Below are 22,732 nucleotides of genomic sequence, written 5' to 3'. Positions count from 1 at the left end.
GTCCAGACTTCTGAAGAATTTGCAATCCAGGCTAAACATGGTGCTAGCTCCTCATTTCAGGACTGCCAGGAAATTCACAAGTGTGAACTGCGGCTCTGGGAAGGGTCTAGGGCAAATGAACCCTAATAATATGTCTCCTGTGTCCTTTGCCTGCCCTTCACATGCTCCGATGAGTATTCTTTAAGCTGGCTGTGCCCATTTCCTTCCTCAGGGCATGTGCATTGTCACAGGTGGCTCCAGATCAAGAAATTAGTCTTTGTGTAGCTCTAGGTGAAGCAACATAGCAGTGACACACTACATATTCTCCCATGACTGTGACACATTTGCCCTTACATATCTGTGTCTGGCCTGCCTCTAGCCATGCATCTTTCCTCAAACTTGAGTGCAGGAATGGACAATTAATAGGAGTGTTTGCTCTTTTTGATTCAGGGCTCACCTGGAGAACCCTAGTTCTTAGCATCTCCAGCCTGACATGTCACTAGTTGATCACACATTGGCTAATATTGTGTTGGCTGGAATTTATTGGACTGATGATTCAGGGAAATTTTTCTCACTAACTAAGGGACATTTCTTTGTTCTGACAGGACACCCATAAGCTCCCACCACACCTACATACAGTAACAGCCTTGTGGATCCTCCACAATGTGCTTGTTGACATCAGGGGACTGATCTTTCCTCTCCTCCATCCTGACCTTTATTTCTCATGTTATTTAGCAAACTTTATTTCTCATGTTATTGTTTGGGGATCTCAACAAGGGGCCAGTCATTTCCTGGGATGTGTTTTGAAGTGAGTCTTCATCTTCCCATACATGAAGTAGTGATTATACTCTAATGAAACAGAAAGAGATCTCTGGCTTTGTAAGGATGAGGTGTTGAAGGTCTTCCCTTGTGTTTCTGGGAAGGCTCCTGGGAATGGCAACATGGTTCTGGTGAAGTGGAGAAGAGCTAGTTAGTGGATAATTGAGGTCTGCTGGAGGTGACCCTAATCATCCCTTCTATGGTGATTCTATTCTATCCTGGAGAGTCCTTGGTAATCTCTATGATGTCACTCGTGTTGTGGTAACACCAATGCCTGTGGGTTATTCATTCAGTTCTCATAGACATGTTGGCAAGACTGAGCAGGCTGCTTGGGAGAGAGAATGGAGATCATGGAGAGACCAAAGAGAGGAAGAAGGAAGCTGGCCTCAGTGTCAAACCTGGAGAAATAGATGGTTCTGTCTAAGGCACAGTGACTCCTGAGCAGAGTTAGAGAAGTGTGCTGGAGGAAGTGAACTTGAACTGAGATTTCTGGTTGTAGAGCTCAGCAGCAGGGGTTTTCTGAGTAACAATGGGCCAATCCAGCTTCTCTGGCTTTCTAAAGAGCAGACCCAGAGTCAACAGTTTCTGATGGTTAGTTTCTGGAGAGCTATGAACTGTCCAGGCTGCAGCTGGGAATTCTTTCATTACATTCTTAGAGGCAAAGAAGGGCAGGAGGAACAGACTGACTGCTGAGATGTCTCTCTCTGGGTAGGGTGTTGCTGCGCCTCATTCCAGTGGATTTATTCAGTTTCCATGGGAATATGATTCCTATAGGAAGTGAAGAAACTCCCCTGGACACACAGCAGATCTTCAGATGCTTTGGTCCTGGGCACATGTGATCAGGACTTGGTGCTTGCTAAGCTCTAGGGACAACAGGACTTACTTGCATCACATCAGATATGACCTGACACTGTCCTCCAATTCTACTTGGCTGGGCTTGCTTATGCCTTCCAGGACCAGAGGGCTGCAATAAGGAGGGAGGCACATGATTATCCACAGTGCTTGAGGACAGAGACAGAGCTCAGGGGCCCCAGTTTGAGGATAGCTGCCCTGCTGTTTGGAAGCTTCCCTGGGTTCCTTGCATTTTCTCTTCCTTAGGCTTCATCTTGGGACTCAGCATGGACTCTCCTGGTCCTATGCCATTCTAGAATACAAGTCCATTTGTCTTTGTCTACCTGCAGGGACTACTCGGGGGGCACCATCCCAACTCTCCACCTTCACTGAGCAGGAGCAGGAGCAGGAGCAGGTGCAGGAAATAAAAAAACTAGAGAAACTCACCATTCGTCTACATGATATGGAATGTGAGAGAAATGAGCTGCGTGGAATCCTGGCCAATTACACAAACAAGGATTTGAACAACAGGTAGTCTTTATTCCCAGTTCTCTGCTGGCCATCATGACACCACAGTATCAAGCCCAGGTTTCCTGAGGAACAGGAGGGTGAAACACCATGGTGTCCTGCTGCCTAAACTAAATTTCATGAGTTTTTTTTGAAATGCAGAACTTGGAGCCTGGGTAGGAGTGAGATGGGGACACAGGTTGTCTGCTTCCTCCAAATGAAAAGCAGAGCCTATAGCTTGAATCACAGTCTGGGGATAGGGACAGTAGTATGTGAGCTCTCAATATGCATTTCAAGAGGTCTTGACAGGTGTGGCTTGTGAAAGATGCTAGGTGCAGTGAGTTTGTGTTGAGTCTTTGTGCTTGACCAGCAGATGACCGTGTGCTGAAAGCTCCTGGCAGCAGATGGAGGGGCCTGGTCCACTCATCCGTCTCAGGGTGTGGCTGGAAGGCCTGGAGCTCATCACAGCTCCCCTCTGGTCTTCTTATACTCTGTGACAATGCCACATGCCAATATTTCTTGGGCATCCTGATTTCGTGTGGTGTATGTGTGTGTGTGTGTGTGTGTGTGTGTGTGTGTGTGTGTGTGTGTGTGTGTGTTCCTGAGAGTCTGAGGGCATGGTCTGAGGATTTAACATAGTTTCCAGATAATGGCACTGCTGAGGCCAGGGAACCCCACTTTGAGCTCTGTGCTCACCTTGGTAGAACATTCGAATCACATGTGAAGTTTACAAAACCATCCTGAAGTTGGGGCTCCCTCCTGGAAATACTGATTGTGTGCTCTGTTCCTCCATGTAGCAATAGACACCCAGGAATGAGAATCCCTGTTCTGAAGACAGGAGAATGTCCCCATAGGTTTCTAGTGAGTCCACATATGTGACACAGACTCCTGGGAACTTCTTAGAGCACTTATCTATAGCTCCAAGCCCACTGTGGGTGCTCATGCATCATTGGATTCCTCCCCTTAGACCTCCTGGCTGTTCTGTCCTGGAGACAGGATAGGATGTTTAATAAGCACCAGGAGGTCCCACTGTTTAAGTGGCAAGCTTTGGCATCCACTGGACTGGGATAGTCCATTGCACAGCTTCTTTCGTGTGTTCTTTTTGGCCTGTGTTCATGGGTTTTTTCCCTCCTGGGTCCATGCCCTACCACAGGCTAAATTTTGAACTCGAGATGCTTGAAATGGAACACAAGCAGGTGATGTCAGCTCTCCAGAAATTGCCCATGGAGATTAGTGATGCCTTGGACAAGTGCAAGGGGCTGATTGAGGAGACTGAATACTTTAGGTAAGTGCCTACTAGCTTGGGAGGGACTGTTTCTGCCTTTCTTGGTCCTTGACTCAAAGTGAAGGCTCTGGTTCTAGCCTGTGTGCCTCTTAGCCAGCATCCTCCTTTGTGACCCTTGGGTTTGTGCCTCTTGGACTCAGTTTTGCTAAGTGTGGAAAAACACTGAGGCCCTCCCATCGTTGTCCAGCCGTGGGAGCCCTTAGATAGGAATATCCTTTGCATCATGAAGGGGATGTCCTGAATCCCAAGGCCTCCAGGGCTCTGGTTGGAGCTTCACAGATCTGGTTTGCCTGGGATCTGTAGAGAGAATTTATTCTGGTTAAGACTTCTGCCCTCCTTCAGAGAGTATTTGCCCTCTACCTGCTGATGCTTTCCAAAGACCATGAACAGTTAAGCACAGGTGTGGGCTGCACCCTTTTCTCAGAGGCACAGGATCCCTTTTGGTACCAGGGTTTTCAGAAGTAGTTTGAATCTCTCGGGAATTTGGTTTTTCTCTGGATTTGGCCTGCCCCTGAGTGATGCTGGCTTGGCTACTGAGAGCTCCATTCTTGGGCTGTCTGGGGGCCTCTGACTTTTCAGGGTTAGTGGCATTAGAAGTAGAGATGGCAAATGCAGCCTCTCTGAGGCTCAGCATTTCTTTCTTTGGTGGTTCAGTTACCTCCATGGCCGGTTCCTACGAGAGTGCAATCACCTAAAGAAGAGTGTACGTGTATTGGGGATCCAGAACACACAGCTGTGGAAAGAGCAGATTGAACTGCAAAAGACCTGTGAGGAGGTGAAGAAGCTCTTGAAGGAGGCCCATGAGAAGATCTGTGACCCCTGTGCTGAGCAGCAGCAGGTAGGCTGAGGCAGTAGGTGCAGGCTACCCAACTGTCCAACCATAAACATAGAGACTCCCATGTACCCATCCACCATCCATCCAGAATCCCAACTCCATACCATCCAATTGTTCATTTCTGTGATCATTCACAAGTCTCTCTGTAGAGTTAGCCTCTTTCAAGATACTGGATGATTGGCAAACAAACCCTCCTGCTCTGCTAGAAGCTGCAGTACATTCAGAGAGATGGGTCAGTCAGCTATAACACACCTACATGTTATTATGTTACCAGTCTGCTATGCAGAGAGCTACTTGGAGAATATCACAGAGCTCTCATTGATTAGGTCAGTGGCCTGTGGCTCATTTGCTTTGCAGATGTCATGTGAGATCACAGGTAGGAAACAGCTTGTAAGAATTAGAGCCCAGGGCCAGTGCAAAGTGAGTAGTTCTCATGTTGGGGTCAATTTTGGGGTGGCATGTGGTCTTCTCCTTTCTTCCTACATCGCAATGTGCTCTCTTCCCTTAGCTTAACTCTTGGTTCATACTGTCAGAGGCCTGAGTATCAGCTTGTCAGCCTGTTTTCTGTGGGTGTGCTGGACAGTTCTCCCCTCCTGGAGTTTCCAGTCTGGAGCTGACTGGATGACCATAGATGTGTGAGGACTTTGACAGCCTGAGGGTTGGAGTGACTGATTTGAGGCTTCAAGAGAACATTTTCTCCAATCACTTCAACATAGTTTGACTAAGCTGTGTGCTCTCCTCTAGGAATTTTTAGTTCCCAAGTGACGGATAGCTGTGTTGTAAGTCTCTGCTGAAACATGTGATGTGCATAGTCTAAATTCAATTGTTCACTCAATACGATGTACCCTTCCTTGTTTTCTGCTCACTTTTGATTTCTGTGGTCGGTGTGTGATCTATGCAGGCATGTGTAAATGTGTGCATATGTGTGTGTTCAGAGGCTACATAATGAAATCCTATGTTGTCATCTGTTGCTCACTCCCTTGTTCCCTTGAGCCTAGGTCATTCAATGAACCTAAAAATTTCTGTTTGGGCCATTCTGGCTGGCCAGCACTCTGTCTCCCTTCTTCCCTAGGGGGACCTTTTGTCTTGTCTCATGTAATTGTAGTAAGTTTAAATTGCTTTCTGTTGTGTTTATATACTTTTATTGCTTTGGTATACATGTGTTTTTTAATAAATAAAAAAATCAAACAATACAGGTATTTTAAAAATAAAATTAGACTTCTTCCTTTTCACTACACAAAGCTAACACAACAGGAAATGTCTGGTTTCTCTCATTGACTTCACACCACGGAATCCCAGAGTGCATCTCTTTGCTGACATTGTGTTGCTGACTATATCATGTGCAATGCTGTGTCTTAGAACAGATTCCCTCTCATAGCTGTGTGGAGTGCTGTGTTCCTGAAAAGCACTGCAGGTGATGTCACTGGCCTCCTTCTGAGTGACAGTGGGGTGAATTCGTATCATATGCACTGTAATCTGTTGACAACTTCCTGGGTGTTGACCATGGGTCACTCTCTTTCACTTGAGCTATCCAGGTCTTCTTGGAGGAGCTAGGGTAAGTTTAGTGAAGAGATTATGATGGATTAACTTGCAACCTGTTGGATCAATGAGTCTTGGGATGTATAAAGTTTATGGAAGGAAAAGAGTGCAGGCCAGGCTAGCAGAGGCTGGCTGAATCTAAGAGCCTTGTACACAGCAGGGAAGACCCATGACCTCCCCCAGAGCAGAAAAGCTGCTACAAGGCAGCAGTCCTCTCTTGGCCATATGTTCAGGATTGTGTGTGTGTGTGTGTGTGTGTGTGTGTGTGTGTGTGTGTGTATCTGTGTTTGCATTTCTGTCCAACTGTGAGGGTCAACCTCTGTGTGTGTGTGAATTCTGGCTGTTCTTTCTACAGTAGTGTTCCTTTATGTTTGTGTTTATGACCTTGTGTGGGTTAATGGGTGTTTCTGTGCCCATGTTCCTGTATGTGTAGGGGTAAGTGCTTGTGTGTGTTGGGAGTATGGGTGCTTATGAGTGCAAGTATGTGCTTCTGTGTGTGAATGTGTAAACTTGTGTGTGTGTGTGTGTGTGTGTGTGTGTGTGTGTGTATTTCTCCAAACTTATTCATGAGCATCTTTAATGATGATGGAGACCCAACATTATTGAGAATGTACTGTGCCCACACACTTGGCATCTATCAAATTCTGTGTTCTTTTGCCCATCTATCTACATGTCCACCTAGCTCTCTAGAATGAAAGGAAAGAAAAACTGCTGTAATTCAGTGGTTTTCATCATATATAGAGTCAAAAACTTTTATCTGCAAGGAAATCCTTGGAGCAAACAAAAGGAACTTGGTACAGGAAATTGAGGCCATTGTGTCTTTGAGGCAGGATTGGCTGGCTGAGAGTTTGTGTCCCTTCTCTGCCCGGGGTGAATGGTGACTGCATACTCAATGGTCTGTGGCTTACTTTGTCTTCTCTGTGCCCTGTCTTGTCCTCATCCACATTGCCTGCTACCACTTTCTTTCCTCTTTTGCCTAACCTTGGCTCAGTTTACCTTGGCTGTGGAGCTTGGACTGGATGTTATTGGTTGAGAGAGTCTGACTTGCAGTGTGCATCTTTCTGCATCCAAGTCCAGCAGAAGTCCCCTAGCCATGCTGAGGTGTGAGAAGGGGGCTGTCTCAGCACACGCAACTTAGGCTCATGATGGTCTGAAGCACTCACCATGTGCTGTGCCTGCAGCACTCAGTAACTGCTTTTCTTCAGAGTTCTTCATTCTGAGTTAAAACCCGCCTCATGAGGGCTGGGAGAAATGAGAAGCCTCAGACATTGCTGGTCATATAAAATGATATAGCACAGTGAGAAGCCACAAACAATTCTTCAGAAGGTTGAACTGCAATCCCCAGGTGACACAGTGATCCAGAACATGAAGTAGATGTCCCTAGAGAAGCTAGAGGGCAGCAGAGTTTTAGCAGTGTTCCTCAGAGTAGCCTCTAGTAGAAACTATCTAGATGTCCATTATTGGAAGAGTGTAGTACAGTGTGGTTGAGCCCTTCCATGGAATATCATTTGACTCTGATTTAGTCAGCCTTTTGTTACTCATACAAACTTCTGAAATGATCACCTTACAGGAAGGAACTGTTCCTTTTGCATCCTGGTTGTGGAGATTTTCTAGTTTCCTGAGCTCATTGCTTTGGGTCTGAAGTGAGGCAGCCTGTGGTAAAGGGAGCTTCTCTTGGAGGAATTTGGTCACCTTGAGGGCAACTGGGAAGCACTGAACAAGACCAGTGGTCTGGTCCACCATCATGCAGTGGTCCTGTGCTGGGGATAATTCCTATACTGTACAGCTTGGGGAACTTCCTAAGCAGGGTTGGCTAATGGGCCAGGACCCCGGAGGTCTACCTGCCTGTGCATTAGGTTACAGGACAGGCAATTCAGTGTCTGAACTGCCGATCTCTCATACTCACTGTGTTTGTTTCTCATCCAACAAAAGTTAATCCTCTTTTCAATAGTATTTCTGGTGATTGCTCTTTATATTAGCATTAGCTGGTAAACTAAACATGTTAGTGCATTACAGTGTGCTTGTATGTGTGCATACATGTACTTGTGTGCTTTCATGACTTTATGTGTGTCCATGTGAGTGAGCAAAAGTCCACTGAGAACACAAACTTCTAATGCACAGGAGCAGGAAAACCTGGAGGAAAGACTGAAGGACCTGCTGAAGCAGAAGGAGCTAGTCACCCAGCAAAGGGACTTGGCAGAAAAGCTGCAACATCACTTCAGTGTCTCTGAGATGAGGTGGGAGCCCAGGCCGGGAGGAGCGGTTAGAACGATGTAGGTCACCTGTCCCTGGATCTCTGTCCTTTTGGGATTCTCCCCATCTGGATGGCTCTCAGCCACAGCCACGGAAAGACCACCTCAGGGTATTGTGCTAGCCCAGTTCACAAAACTTCTCCAGGAAACACTATGTTTGATCTTTAATGTTTCTGGGGAATGTCTACCCCTTATTCCCTCCTGAGCTCTCTGGTATCTTCTCAGTGTCCCCTGTGTCACCACATAAATCTCGCTATGGTAGTCCTCAGTCTAGCAGGAGGCGGGATACTTCTGGAGGACAGGGTGTGTTCCTGTCACTTTATTTTCCTTTTAGAACATCACCTTTACAGAAAAGTTCCTATTTTGAACAGATCTGCATGCAGCACACTCTTGCTGATTACAGGCTCTCTGCACTGTGCATCTGTCTCCTGTGAAAAGATTTTACTGGACATAAGATTATCTAGGGGTTGAGGTGTTGAACTCAGGCAAGTTTCTGTGCTGTAGGAATAATCAGAACCTTCACTGCTTTTATTTTGTAGGCTTCTAGAAGGTCTACATTCAGTTTCCCAGGTTGCTCATTCACCTGGTATCTAATCAGGGCCATGTACATCTGCCCTGAACTGTTTATCAGACACTGTTATTTTTTTCTCACAACAATGTATCTAGAGAACTGGAAAAACATGCTGAATTTCTTGCCCAGCACAGTGTAGTTCTCAGTTCATTTTCTAGTAGATTTTAGCTGAGAATAAAACCCAGACCCAGGGATAAGCTGACATTTCTCTGCTAGGAAATGCAGGGAATGACCTCAGCTGAAAGGTCACACTGGACTGTCCAGCTGACTAGAGCTGGTTCAGGCTCAACAGCTGAGATAACAGGTCCCCACCAGGCCTGTCCCTAACTGCCTTCCTCCTCTAGGTCAGAAAATCTGCACCACAAGCTGGAACATGTCACAGCCCAGGATGAGAGCCTCCTGCAGACAGAGCTGCTGCAGCAGGAGCAGGAAGTATCACAGGCAAGTGAGCCACCACTGCATTCCAACCCCTGCAACCATGGCATTCATGGGGACTGGGGGCTCTTGACATTGGCTTCCGATGGGAATAGACCTAATTTTGTCTAGCCTGTGGCCCAGGCAGGCTGCTTCTGGGACTGATTGCCTTTCCTTCTCTCACAGCAGCTATGAGAGAACTGAGGAGGCCAAAGAAGGCACAGACAACTTGAACCCATGGTGTTCTCCACCCTTGGACCGAAGCCTCCTCAGAAGAAGACATCCTATGAGATTCCAAGGAAGCATGGCTATACTTGCTTTGAAAATGCTTTTTACAATTGTGACTGTCTTCCTACCATGTTTCCAAGGCCAACCACAGGCTGTTGGTCTGTGCTTCAAAGTCTGTTGCATGATTAACCTAATCTTATTATTTTAATTAAGCAAGCTGCTTAGCTTAACTTTTTTTGTTTGATTGTTTTGTTGGGTTTTGTTTGGCTTGGGTTTTTTGGTTTTCTTTGTTATGGTTTGAGGTTTTGAATTCATTTGTTTTTCTTTTGTTCTTGTTGTTTGGTATTTTGATAAGGCTGTTTACTGTTTATATTGTGCTCCTTTTAAGGCACTATTGAGTAAAATGTCTGTAATTTTTTTTTGTAAATAAAAATGTGATTTCCCATTCTGAACTCTTAAGACGGATTTCTCTGGTCAGTATTGCTCTGGGCTCAAAGTTTATCTAGCTGTGTCCCAGCCAAACTGCTTTAGGTATGATAGCCTTTCCTACACTGACAGCAGCTCTTGAGGGACAACTGAGGAAACCATAGAAGCCGCAGTCAGCTTGATCGTGCAACATTCTTCACCCTAGGGTCAAGGCCCCCTCAGATGGAGACACCCCTTTCTGCTGTGATCTCACCAGTGAGACAGACACCAGCTGACCTCCAGGTGGTCCAGCCCCATCATATCCATGGTCTGTTGACTCAGTACTCCTGAAGAAAAGAAAGCATCACGAATGAGCTTGAGACACAGAAAACCTGAGAGAAGAGGTACTGAGAACCCTGACATTCAACAGAATGTGTTCCTTGTGAAGGATCGAATAATGTGAAGGGTAGAGATGTTGGTGAGCAAGACTTTTTCTGTCAGTTTAATGTCCATGATTTGGCAAGCTCACTGAGTCCTTAGCCCTCCTCATGTGGTGGGAAATCCATCACGGAAGACTATCTTGATGTCAAGTTGTTCTAAACACACAGTTTCCAACTCTTCACTCTTAATATCAGCTTCTAGGTGATGTGTGATGTTTCACTCTTATAGCTCCAGAACCATCTGTAACTTCAGAACTTCAGTGTGCCCAGCTTGGCTTACATAGTGAGTTCCCAGCCAAGCCAGGGATACACAGGGCTTTGGATGTGGATGGTGTTTCCAACTCTGTGTATACCCATTGCATGATAGAAAAAGTATCCATACTGTTCTTTCTGGACATAACTTTAGCTATCCCTAAACTATAGTATTCTGTATACACATTTTATGAAATGATCCTGTGAACCATATTAATGAGAAACACAACAATACTGCTCTAATGCCTCTCAGGAAATCCAAACATTTACTAAGGGAGTATGCAAAAACTCCAAGTCCTGCTTGCCATCCGGGCCATGGTGATGTCCCTGCCTGGGCATCCAAGGACCATATTTTGTCCATGGCCCTGACACAGCTGTGAGCCTCTGTGTTGATATCTGTGACTCCTGTTACCACTGAGGGCTCTGCAGCCACCTTCAGTCTGGGCACCACCTGTGACTATGGTACTGTCAAAGGATATGATCCCACAGGGGCAGTGTGCGTGTTTCAGAGGACTGTGCTGCCACACAGGACCATAGTGACATCTGTGCCAGGAAGCTTGCCAAGGGCCACATCTGAGTCCTTGTCTCTGCTGAAACCAGGTCTGCATTGATGTCCCAGGCTCCTAATGCCATCAAAGACATTGCAAATTCCTGGAATCTTGGCAGCCACATGGTCATATCTGGGGCCTGCTGATCAGTCCATGCTGTTCTGAGTGACCTGCATTGCCAACCAGGGCCATGGAGACATGCAGACTCAGGATGCAGCCTAGGATCATGTCTAGGTCCATGTTGCAAATGCAACCTGGTTCTATGTTCATTTCCATGGCCTGTGTTGTCAACCAAGAGATACACAGAAGTAGTTAGTGTGTGGGTAGCCACTTAAGATCATGTTAATGTTCTAGGGCTGTCCTTCTTCCAGGGCCATACAGCTCTCAGTGGCCTGTGCTGCCACCAGGGGCCATGGTGTCCTCTAGGCCTAGACTGCTGCTAAGGGCCATGTCTGGAACCTGTACCCTGCCACAGCTTCAGTTTATGTTGGTGTCAGTGGCTCTGTTACCACTGAAGACAGGATAGGGATTCAAAGAGTTAACCCTGCCCCTCACGGGCTGCAGAACTAGGGAGAACTGGATCTGCCCCTCACCAACTGCAGCACTTGGAGAGTGGATCCTGCACCTGGACTGAGCAGCATGTGGAGCTGTCCTTGTTAGTGGTGGTGCAGGAGAGCTGGCCCTGAGGGTGTGAGAGCAGAAGAGCTGACTCTGCTCCCCTTCTTCTGACCTGTGTTGACAAGGGTGAGGGAAAGATGCCTGCCCCACCTGAGCACATGCTATCTGAAGCTGGTGGGAGAGTTGGCCTCTGGGGCCTGAGAACAGAAGAGCTGGGTCTGTCCCTGACCATCTGCAACAATTGGGAAAATTGGCCCAGCATCTTAGCAGTTCAAACAGCACAGCTGGTTCTTGTGGTCTGAGTGTGCGTGACCCAGATGTGAGGGCATAAAAGGAGGAGAATTGGGCTCTGTTCCTTCTGCCTGCTGCATTTGGTGAATTAGCTGGGGCAGAGTTGGAGAGCTTGCTCAGGTGGTGAAGATGAGGGAAAGCGGTGGGCTCACTAACCCAGCTACCACCCAGGTTCAGAACAAGGGCTACAAGTCATCCCACCCTAACACCCTCTTCATCTACAAACTGCAGGAGCATGTGAAAGGCCCAGATCTGCAGATCAGAGCTGCAGGATCTCCATGACACAGACATCAATTCTATAAAAGAGGAGTCCCAGTGAGGGAGGATTATTGACAGTATAGGAGAAGTCAGAGGCCAGAACACTTACAAGAAAAGATGTATAGACTAAAAGATGTACTGTGTGACTCACTGGATCACACTACATATTCCTCAGCAAGATTGTTGTTTGTTTTCTTTTGGTTTTGGATTTTGCATTTTTCTTTATATTATTTTATTTTAGATTGGAGATACCAAGGGCACAGCACAGATGCAAGGGCACAGGTAGTTGGAAGAGTGGGATTGAGATGCATGATGTGAAACCAAGAGAGAATCAATAAAACATTAAAAAATAACAAATTAAAAAACCAGAGCTATCTGCCTCTGATTTTCTTGAAATATAGCTTGTGTGATAACCAAATAATAGACATATTGAATACAAAGATAAGTGATCATATATTTTTTTGCTGCTGTAGGCCTTAATGATGCATTACTGCAATCTTTTTTTAAGATTTCTTTGTTTTATTTACATGTATTGGCCTTATGCCTGCTGAAGGGCTGTACTCTACATGCATGCAATTCCACCAGAGACCAGAAGAGGGCATCAAATTCCTTTTGAAACTGGAGGATTCTTTTTAGCTGCTCTGTTTTTTCTTTGGGAAAGAAACAATTACTCAAAGTAAAGGAGCCATCTCTTCAGCTCCTACACTTGGCTTTTTTCTTTCTAGCCACATGTGCTGTATTAGTTGGAATGAATCAGCACAAACCAAAGAGAAAGTTCAGGAGTTCTGTAGGGACAAATATATGATGTAGGCTTGGTGGTAATTGTCTTAGGATGCCATGCATCCATGCAAGGTGTTCATGGGTTCAGGATCCTGCTCCAGCATCACTTATTGTCAGCATTGGAGCAGATCTCTCACATCTCACATTGGATGACAATAAAGATTAGGGTCATCTGATGAAATGCAGAAATGAGAAGACATCCTGGTGGTGCAGGAGTGGCTAGGAGTCCCTCTTGACACTCCAGCTAAGTGTTGGGAGGAAGCTTCAGAAGAGCCAGAGGGGATGAAGCCTGCAGAAAAGCCATGTGCCTCTGATGGAGAGCACGCCTGTGCAAGGCTAGGAAGGGAGAGGGATGGTTGATGCTGCTCTTTTCCCACAACTGATCCCACTGTGTACTGATGAAGAGTTTTTTCCAGATGTGTGCTGTATTCTTGTGAAGCTCCCCTGAACCTGGTCTGACGTTTGAGACTGAATCAGAGAGTTAATGTGTGGAGGAAATAATCCTGTGGAGTCCCAAAATGGTGCTGTCAAAGAAGGGTAGAAATAATCTACTGTTCATGAATAAAGAACATATATACACACAGAACATATATATATGTATATATTGATGTTCTGTGTATATATATATATATATATATATATATAAAGCTCATTCAATTCCATGGATGATGTGTTCAGCTGGACAATTGGCTCAGTGGGCAAAATCACTTGCTGCCAGGCTTATGGGCCTTAGTTCCTTCCCTGGGACCCACATGATTGAAGGAGACAACAAACCTCTGACAAATTGTCCTCTGATCTTCATGTGGGTCGGGAGCCTGGTCATGGCCCACAAAAGCTAAGACATGGAGATTTGTGTCCATTCCTCACTTATCCTTGAATCTCTCCATCTGAGGCACTCATTTAATTGTATTACTCTGCATTCCATTTGAGAGAAGTTGAATTTTTGCTATTTTACTCTCATTACTGAGATGTTATAGGAGCCAAGAAGGCCAACACCAAAGCATCACCAGAAGAATGGCTAAGGGAAGGTGGCCATTGGGAATCTGTGACATCGCTGAGACACAAACTGCTCTAGGATGTCTTCTCTATATGCCTGGTGTATTAGTCAGGGCTCTCTCGAGTAATAGAAGTTATAAACTGAATCTCTCTATATCTAGAAAAGCAATATGTTAGAATGAGTTCCAGGCTGTGGTCCAGACTATACAAGGATGGCTATGATGGAAAGTCTAGGAATCCAGTAGCTGCTCAATCCACAAGACAAGAAGTCTTAGTTTTCTGCAGGCTATGATGTAATCTTAAAGAAGTAGGTTCTAACTCCAGTGAAGGAATGGATGTGCTCACAAGGCAAGAGCAAGCAGAGAAAGAGTAAATCTTCCTTCTTCCATTTCATTATACAACCTTCCAGCAGAAGGAGTGGTCCAGATTACATCTGGGCTAAAGTCTGAATTAAAGGTGTGACTTCCTACCTCAAAGAGCAGGACTAGAAGTAGATCCTCCTACTTCAAATGAAATCTCCCATAGATGTGCTCTATATATTTTGATTTTGGTTATTATCATATGTACTCTCATGGACAACCAAGAATAGCCATCATGGTTGTATTTCCCTCTACACTAATATTCTTGAGCAAATGGCTCCCTTAGAGAGTGAAAGGAAGGAGTGACAATAATCATAAGTTACATCTGGTTCAGCTGTAGATCCCTTGGTCATGATGACTTTATTGGCCTCCTTATGGCCATGCATGGCTGAAATAGGACTAAACACCCATCTCTGGTACTTGGGAACAAGGGATCAGCTGGAAATCCAGTTTCTATACAATAGGAGATTAGACATTGAAATAAGTATGATGTCCCTTTTAGTAACTGTGGTGGAAAGGGGCCCAGGAGTGAGAAATGTGTCTTCTTTAGAAAGAGGAAGAAAGGCCCAACACAGCAAACACACTGCAGCATTCAGAAAGAGTGGGGTTACTAGGGCACGTGTTTCGGACTTTAAATCCTCCAGACACATTCTTGCTCACTCCATTCATCCTGAAAAGGAAAGAGAAATGAAAAAAAACCACAAAAAGCCAAAATTCCCTCTTAACAAAAGAGGGCCAGAAAAGACTTCTGTGGAGTCTTCATTCTATACAACAGCTAGAAGACTCCAGTTGCTTTCAAAGAAAACAATGATTTATTAGGATTTGAAGTTTACTGGTGATCAAAGAGGCAGGATCTGGAAGCAGCAGCACCAGGAACCACATAATAGTCCAGAGCTAAATCTTATTGCAGAGCTCCCATTGACACTACCATGAAGAGCAAGGGCACTGCAGTGTGTGTCCCCAAGAATACTGGCTTTAGACAATGTTCCTTGTGCTGCTTCAGAAGATTGCAACATCTACAGATCTGAAAATGAGATGCAGCCTTCCCCATGTCATCAAGCAGAATGGACTCCTCCATTTCTCTAGAACATAAGCTCTGGCATCCAGTTGATGATTCAGGCTTTTATTTGGGACCTGGTCTCTGCAGTAAGGGTTAGGGCTTCTCAATCTTCCATCAAAACACTGTGAGGATGGACAAAGGTGTCGTCAGCCAACATCCCCTCCCCATGTTCATCCTGCAGCCTCCAGAAGGGATTTCAATAGTCAAATTTATCAACTTTTCCTTTGTGGCTCAGGCTTATGTTCACTCAATATTTTAAATATTTCATTTTCTGACATAAATCCTTTTAAATTTTCTTTCTACAATTGCAGTTTAACTTTGGACATAGAATTTTATTCATCAATGATCAAGGTTTTTTTGCAGCAAACTGAGGCTTATGTTTTCTCCTTTATGGCTTGCTATGATGGCTACTATTGGAAGTCTACTTGACATGTAGTTGAGGAACTTACACCATCAGAATGGCTTGCAGCATGCTTTTTTTGACATTTTCTTGATTGCTATTTGATTTTGGAAGGCTCAGCCCTCTGGGTAGGGCTATCCCTAGACAAGAGAGCCTAGGCCATAGAGGAAAGGTAGCTGACCAGAGCAATGGGCAATGTTCCTCTGTGGTTTCAAGCCCGTGCCTTGTGATCTTGCCGTGGCTTCCTTTGATGATGGACTGTAACCTGTGAGGTGGTGTGGGAATTCAGTCCTTGTAATTCTCCTGTATTTGTTATTGAAAATGGAGAATGCTGACACATCTGAGAGCCATAAATAAAATAATTCAATCAATGGGCTCTCTACAGCCTGGAATGCCTTTGCCTTCTCTGTTACCTAAAGAATGGCCTGTTATACTATTGTCTTAAAAAAACTGTTCCTTCACTATACCTCTACAAGAAAAGGATAGGGAAAAGTTTGCCTCCATGGTATGTACTTATAATTCTTCTTAGCTTTTTAAGAGATATCAGTAGAAGATATCTCCGAACGGGAATGTTAAAAGGTCTACCCTGTGCCAATAATTTGTTCTAAAACCGTTGGAAATAATTCATGTACAATTTCCACAATCTATAATATACCATTATATTGACAAGATGTTTTCCTTTGAAAATACAAAAATAAATTTATTTGTTATATTTTCCCCTTAGTCGGGAAGTCTCATCATCCACAGCAAAAGAGCCAACTTGTTTGATATTCAATAACAACAAACAATCATTGTAATAAATTATCTGGATTGATAGATTAACAAACATTTGAAAGTATACAACTTTCCTCTGCCTTGCTCTTTTCATATATCATGTTATTCTAAGACAACTTCTGATAGACTACAATTCACTTCATATTAATTGTTAATCTTAATTTAATGCTGTTTAAATTTAAATAAATGATTTACTTCTGAAGTTGATCCTTGATAATGGATTGAGACAGTCAATGAAGCTGACCACCTCCTTGAGTTACACTAATTTTGCTTGAAAGACCCATCTTTCTGCTGCATACAAGAAACATACCTCAAATTCAAAGACAGACACCGCCTCAGAATAAAAGGCTGGGAAAAGACATTCCAATCAAATGATCTTAAGAAGCAAGCGGGTGTAGCCATCCTGATATGCAGCAAAATAGACTTCAAACTAAAATCAATCAAAAGAGATCAAGAAGGGCATTACATACTCATCACAGGAAAGATCCACCAAGATGAAGTTTCAATTCTGAACATTTATGCCCCAAACACAAGGGCACCCACATATGTACAAGAAACATTACTAAAGCTTAAACCACATATAAAACCCCACACATTAATAGTGGGAGACTTCAACACCCCACTTTCACCACTGGACAGATCAGCCAAATTGAAACTTAACAGAGAAATAAAAGACTTCACTGATGTTATGACTCAAATGGACTTAATCGATGTCTACAGAACATTCCATTCTAACAAAAAAGAATATACCTTCTTCTCAGCACCCCATGGAACTTTCTCTAAAATCGACCACATAATTGGCCATAAAGCAAATCTCAACAGATACAAAACAATTGGAATAACCTCCTGCATTCTATCAGAACACCATGGTGTAAAGGTAGATTTCAATAACAACAAAAACTACAGAAAACCTACAAACCCATGGAAACTGAATAATGCTCAACTAAATCACCAATGCGTTAAGGAAGAAATTAAGAAACAAATTAAAGACTTCCTAGAGATCAATGAAAATGAAGATACCACATACCCAAACTTACGGGACACTATAAAAGCACTGCTAAGAGGGAAATTCATAGCACTAAAGGCCCACATAAAGAAGTTGGAGAAATCTCACACTAGTAACTTAACAGCACACCTGAAAGCTCTAGAACAAGAAGAAGCAAAGTCACCCAGGAAGAATAGATGCCAGGAAATTATCAAATTGAGAGCTGAAATCAATAAAATAAAAACAAAGAGAACAACACAAAAAATTAATGAAACAAAGAGCTGGTTCTTTGAGAAAATCAACAAGATAGACAAGCCCTTATCGAAACTAACTAAAGGCAGAGAGAGAGAGCATCCAAATTAACATAATCAGAAATGAAAAGGGGGACATAACAAGAGACAATGAGGAAATCCAGTGAATCATCAGGTCATACTTCAAAAACCTCTACTCCACAAAACTGGAAAATTTAAAAGAAATGGATAATTGTCTGGATAGGTACCACATACCTAAGTTAAATCAAGACCAGGTAAACTATTTAAATAGTCCAATAACCCCTAAGGAAACAGAATAAGTGATTCTATTAACAGTCTCCCAAGCAAAAAAAGGACAGGACCAGATGGTTTCAGTGCAGAATTCTACCAGATCTTCAAAGAAGAGTTAATGCCAATACTCTTTAAATTGTTCCACACAAGAGAAACAGAAGGAACATTACTAAACTCCTTCTATGAGGCTACAATTACCCTGATTCCTAAACCAAACAAAGATGCAACAAAGAAAGAGAACTACAGACCAATCTCCCTCATGAACATTGATGCAAAAATACTCAATAAAATACTGGCAAACAGACTCCAAGAACACATCAAAACAATTATCCACCATGATCAAGTAGGCTTCATTCCAGGGATGCAAGTGTGGTTCAACATACGAACGTCCGTCAATGTAATACACCATATAAACAAACTCAAAGAAAAAAAAACCCACATGATCATCTCACTACATGCAGAAAAGACATTTGACAAAATCCAACACCCCTTCTTGATAAAGGTCTTGGAGTGATCAGGAATACAGGGAACATAACTAAACATAATAAAGGCAATTTACAGCAAGCCAACAGCAAACATCAAATTAAATGGAGAGAAACTCAAAGCGATTCCACTAAAATCAGGAACAAGGCAAGTCTGTCCACTCTCCCCATACTTATTCAATATAGTACTTGAAGTTATAGCCAGAGCAATAAGACAACATCAGGAGGTTAAGGGGATACAAATTGGAAAGGAAGAATTCAAGCTTTCCCTATTTGCAGATGACATGATAGTATACTTGAGTGGCCCCAAATATTCAACCAAGGAACTGATATAGCTTATAAACATCTTCAGCAACATAGCAGGGTACAAGATCAACTCAAAAATAATCAGTAGCCCTCCTATATACAATTGACAAACAGGCTGAGAAGGAAATCAGAGATACATCACCCTTTACAATAGCCACAAATGATACAAAATACCTTGGGGTAACACTAACTAAGCAAGTGAAGGACCTATATGACAAGAACTTTAAGTCCCTGAATAAAGAAATTGAAGAAGATGTCAGAAAATGGAAAGATCTCCCATGCTCATGGATAAGCAGGATTAACATAGTAAAAATGGCAATCTTACCAAAAGCAATCTACAGATTCAATGCAATCCCCATCAAAATACCAACACAATTCTTCACAGACCTGGAAAGAATAATACTCAACTTCATATGGAAAAACAAAAAACCCACGATAGCCAAAAGAATCCTGTGCAATAAAACAACCTCTGGAGGCATCAAAATCCCTGACCTCAAACTCTACTATAGAGTTACAGTAATAAAAACAGCTTGGTACTGGCATAAAAACTGACATGTGCATCAATGGAATCGAATTGAAGACCCTGACATTAATCCGCACACCTATGAACATATCATTTTTGACAAAGAAGCCAAAAATGAACAATGGAAAAAATAAAGCATCTTCAACAAATGGTGCTGGCATAACTGGATATCAACCTGTAGAGGCTGCAAATAGATCCATATCTGTCACAGTGCACAAAACTTAAGTCAAGTGGATCAAACACCTCAACATAAATCCAGCGACTCTGAACCTGATAGAAGAGAAAGTAGGAAGTAGTCTTGAACGCATTGGCATAGGAGATCACTTCCTAAATATAACACCAGTAGCTCAGACACTGAGAGAAACAATCAATCAATGGGACGGACCTCTTGAAACTGAGAAGCTTTTGTAGAGCAAAGGATACAGTCAACAAGGCAAAGCGACAGCCTACAGAATGGGAAAAGGTCTTCACCAACCCCACATCTGACAGAGGGCTGATATCCAGAATATATAAAGAACTCAAGAAATTAGACATCAAAATGCCCAACATTCCAATTAAGAAATGGGCTATAGAACTAAACAGAGAATTCTCAACAGAGGAAGCTCAAATGACTGAAAGACATTTAAGGAATTGCTCAACATCCCTAATTATCAGGGAAATGTAAATCAAAACGACTCTGAGATACCATCTTGCACCTGTCAGAATGGTTAAAATCAAAAACACTGAAGACAGCTTATGCTGGTAGAGGATGTGGAGCTAGGGGAACTCTCCTCCACTGCTGGTGGGAATGCAAGCTTGGACAACCACTTTGGAAATCAATATGGTGCTTTCTCAGAAAATTGAGAATCAGTCTTCCCCAAGACCCAGCAATACCACTCTTGGGCATATACCCAAGGAATGCTCAATTATACCACAAGGGCACTTGCCCAGCTTTGTTCGTATCAGCCTTGTTTGTAATAGCCAGAACCTGGAAACAACCTAGATGCCCTTCAACTGAAGAATGGATAAATAAAATGTGGTACATAGACACAATGGAATACTACTCAGCAGTGAAAAACAATGACATCATGAGGTTTGCAACTAAATGGATGGATGTAGAAAAAAATCATCCTGAGTGAGGTAACCCAGACACAGAAAGACAAACATGATATGTACTCACTCCTAGGAGTATACTAGATGTAAAACAAAGGTGACTAGACTGCTACTCACAACTCCAGGGAGGTTACCTAGAAAACAGGACTCTAAGAAAGAGGGATTGCACAATGACAGAGAAATGGATGAGATCTACATGAACAACCTGGATGTGATTGGGGGTAATGAAGGGCAAGGTTCTAGGGAAAGAGAACTTTGGGGAGTGGGAGATCTCAGCTGGATCAAGAACAGAGAGGGAGAACAAGAAATAAGAGATCATGATGAATGAAGACCACATGAGAGTAGGAAGAAGCAAAGTGCTAGAGAGATCTACAGAAATCCACAAAGATACCTCCACAATAGACTACTGTCAATGGGTGAGAGAAAGCCCGAACTGACCTACTCTGGTGATAGGATGGCCAAACACCCTAATTGTCATGTTAGAAATCTCATCCAATGACTGAAGGATGATCCATGAGATCCATGGCCAGGCCCCAGGTGGAGGAGCTCCAGGAGTCCAATTGGCGAGAAAGAGGAGGGTTTGTATTAGCGAGAACTGCTGAGACCAAGGTTGGAAAAAGCACAGGGACAAATAGCCAAACGAATGGAATCACATGAACTATGAACCAATAGCTGAGGAGCCCTCTGGATAAGTGAGACAGTTGATTAACTTGAACTGTTTGGGAGGACACCTAGGCACTGGGACTGGGACCTGTCCTCAGTGCATGAGTTGGCTGTTTGGAACCTGGCGCTTATACAGAGGCACTTAGCTCAGCCTGGAAGGAGGGGACTGGACCTGCCTGAACTGAATCTACCAGGTTGAACTCAATCCCCAGGGAAGTACTTGCCCTGGATGAGATTGGAATGGGAGGGGGGCCAGGGTAATCCGGGGCTGATATGTAAAATTAAATTAAATTAAATTATCCAATAAAATTAAAAAAGCCCACTATTTTACATAATAACATGAACTATGTTTCAACAAAAATTTTAAACTTAATCTTATTTCCTAGGTACTTTCTTTTATATATGACAGGGAAGTGGTGCCCACAATATTTCAAAAATCTAGGTGAGAAAATTAACCTTTCCTAGGAAAAAATCCCTTCATAGGTTATCCAACCCTAAGTGGTCAGGCCATAAAAGTTATTATCAAATACAAATTACACATGCTGTAAACTTATTGTAATACAGAAAATGTTTATCCAGTATAATAATGTAAAACTATGAAAGAAAATTTCTCTGTGATTAATGTGCCTTCTGATCCATGCAGGTTCTATACTGAAATTCTCATTTCCATTGTTGCTATGCTGCTTCAAGTTGAGAGATAAACTTAGCTAGGAGTTTCTATTCCTTGTCAGCATAACACATACACACACACACACACACACACACACACACACACACACACACATCACTTGAACATCATAACCATTTATTTTTGTTCCCCAAATTCTTATGATAATATCATAATATAAAACACAGTATAAGTTTTAAAAATCCCACAATCTTTAAAAATTACAACAACTCAAAAGTACAAGGTCTCTAAAAAACAAATAAAACAAAAGTTTATTAATTGGGTCTGGTAAAACAAACAAAAAATTAGATATTTTCTTATTCCACAAGAGAAGAGCTGGAGCACAAAAATTTTAAGATGACAACAATACCAAAATCCAGCTATAATAATCCAAATCCTACAGCCCAATGTCCAGCATCTGGTACTCATGTGATCTTCTGGAATCCAGATGGATGGGGCATTCCTCCCTCTCCAGCTCTGCCCTGTGAAACACATGCAGTGCAGTTCTTCTCAGGGTTAGTCTGGCCCCACTCCACATCTGTGCTTCCCCTCAGTAGATGGACCGTGGTCTCACCATCTGCAGTATGCTGTGGGACTCTTTTCACCTCCTCTTCCACAGGGTTCCCTAAGTCCTGATGGGAGGAGTTTGAGTGGAGATGTCCTGTTTAGAGTTGAGTTTCCAGGATCTCTTCCTCTCTGCATATGCTCTAGCTGAGAGTCTCTGTATTTGTTCCCATCTGCCGCAGGAGGGCGCTGCTCTGATGAGGGCTGAGAAAGGCATTATCTATGAGTACAGCAGAATATTGTTAGGAGTCATTTTATTGCTATGTTCCTTAAGCAGAACAGTAGTATTTGGTTTTCCCTGTGGATCCTGGACTATCCAGTCTCAGGTCTTGTTGACACGCAGAGTGCTTGGTATGTATGATTTCCATCTCATGGAGTGGGCTTTATTCAAGACAGATACTGGTTGGTTTCTCAGACTAGTTTGTTACCATGGCACCATCATATCTTGGATGCAATCACCATTGTAC

General features: G+C 43.3%; 1 protein-coding gene across 1 annotated transcript; it reads left to right on the top strand.

Moving 5' to 3' along the window:
• The first annotated feature begins 920 nt into the window (after window positions 1-920).
• On the top strand, window positions 921-9,660 carry LOC131919058 (disks large homolog 5-like). Its single transcript, XM_059273117.1, has 7 exons — window positions 921-948; window positions 1,980-2,160; window positions 3,290-3,421; window positions 4,076-4,259; window positions 7,917-8,032; window positions 8,963-9,059; window positions 9,222-9,660. Exons 1-7 carry the CDS (start codon window positions 921-923, stop codon window positions 9,225-9,227), a joined length of 744 nt encoding a protein of 247 aa, XP_059129100.1. The 3' UTR covers window positions 9,228-9,660.
• The last annotated feature ends 13,072 nt before the right edge of the window (window positions 9,661-22,732 follow it).

Source organism: Peromyscus eremicus, chromosome 9 (genome assembly GCF_949786415.1).
Source record: "Peromyscus eremicus chromosome 9, PerEre_H2_v1, whole genome shotgun sequence".
NCBI lineage: Eukaryota > Metazoa > Chordata > Mammalia > Rodentia > Cricetidae > Peromyscus > Peromyscus eremicus.
This window is presented reverse-complemented; position numbering and strand designations above follow the sequence as displayed.

Coding starts and splice junctions, on each gene's coding strand:
- LOC131919058 (XM_059273117.1), top strand. CDS start 921: ATGGTTCTGGTGAAGTGGAGAAGAGCTA. Junction 2,161..3,289: donor AACAAGGATTTGAACAACAG/GTAGTCTTTATT, acceptor GCCCTACCACAG/GCTAAATTTTGAACTCGAGA. Junction 3,422..4,075: donor GAGGAGACTGAATACTTTAG/GTAAGTGCCTAC, acceptor TTGGTGGTTCAG/TTACCTCCATGGCCGGTTCC.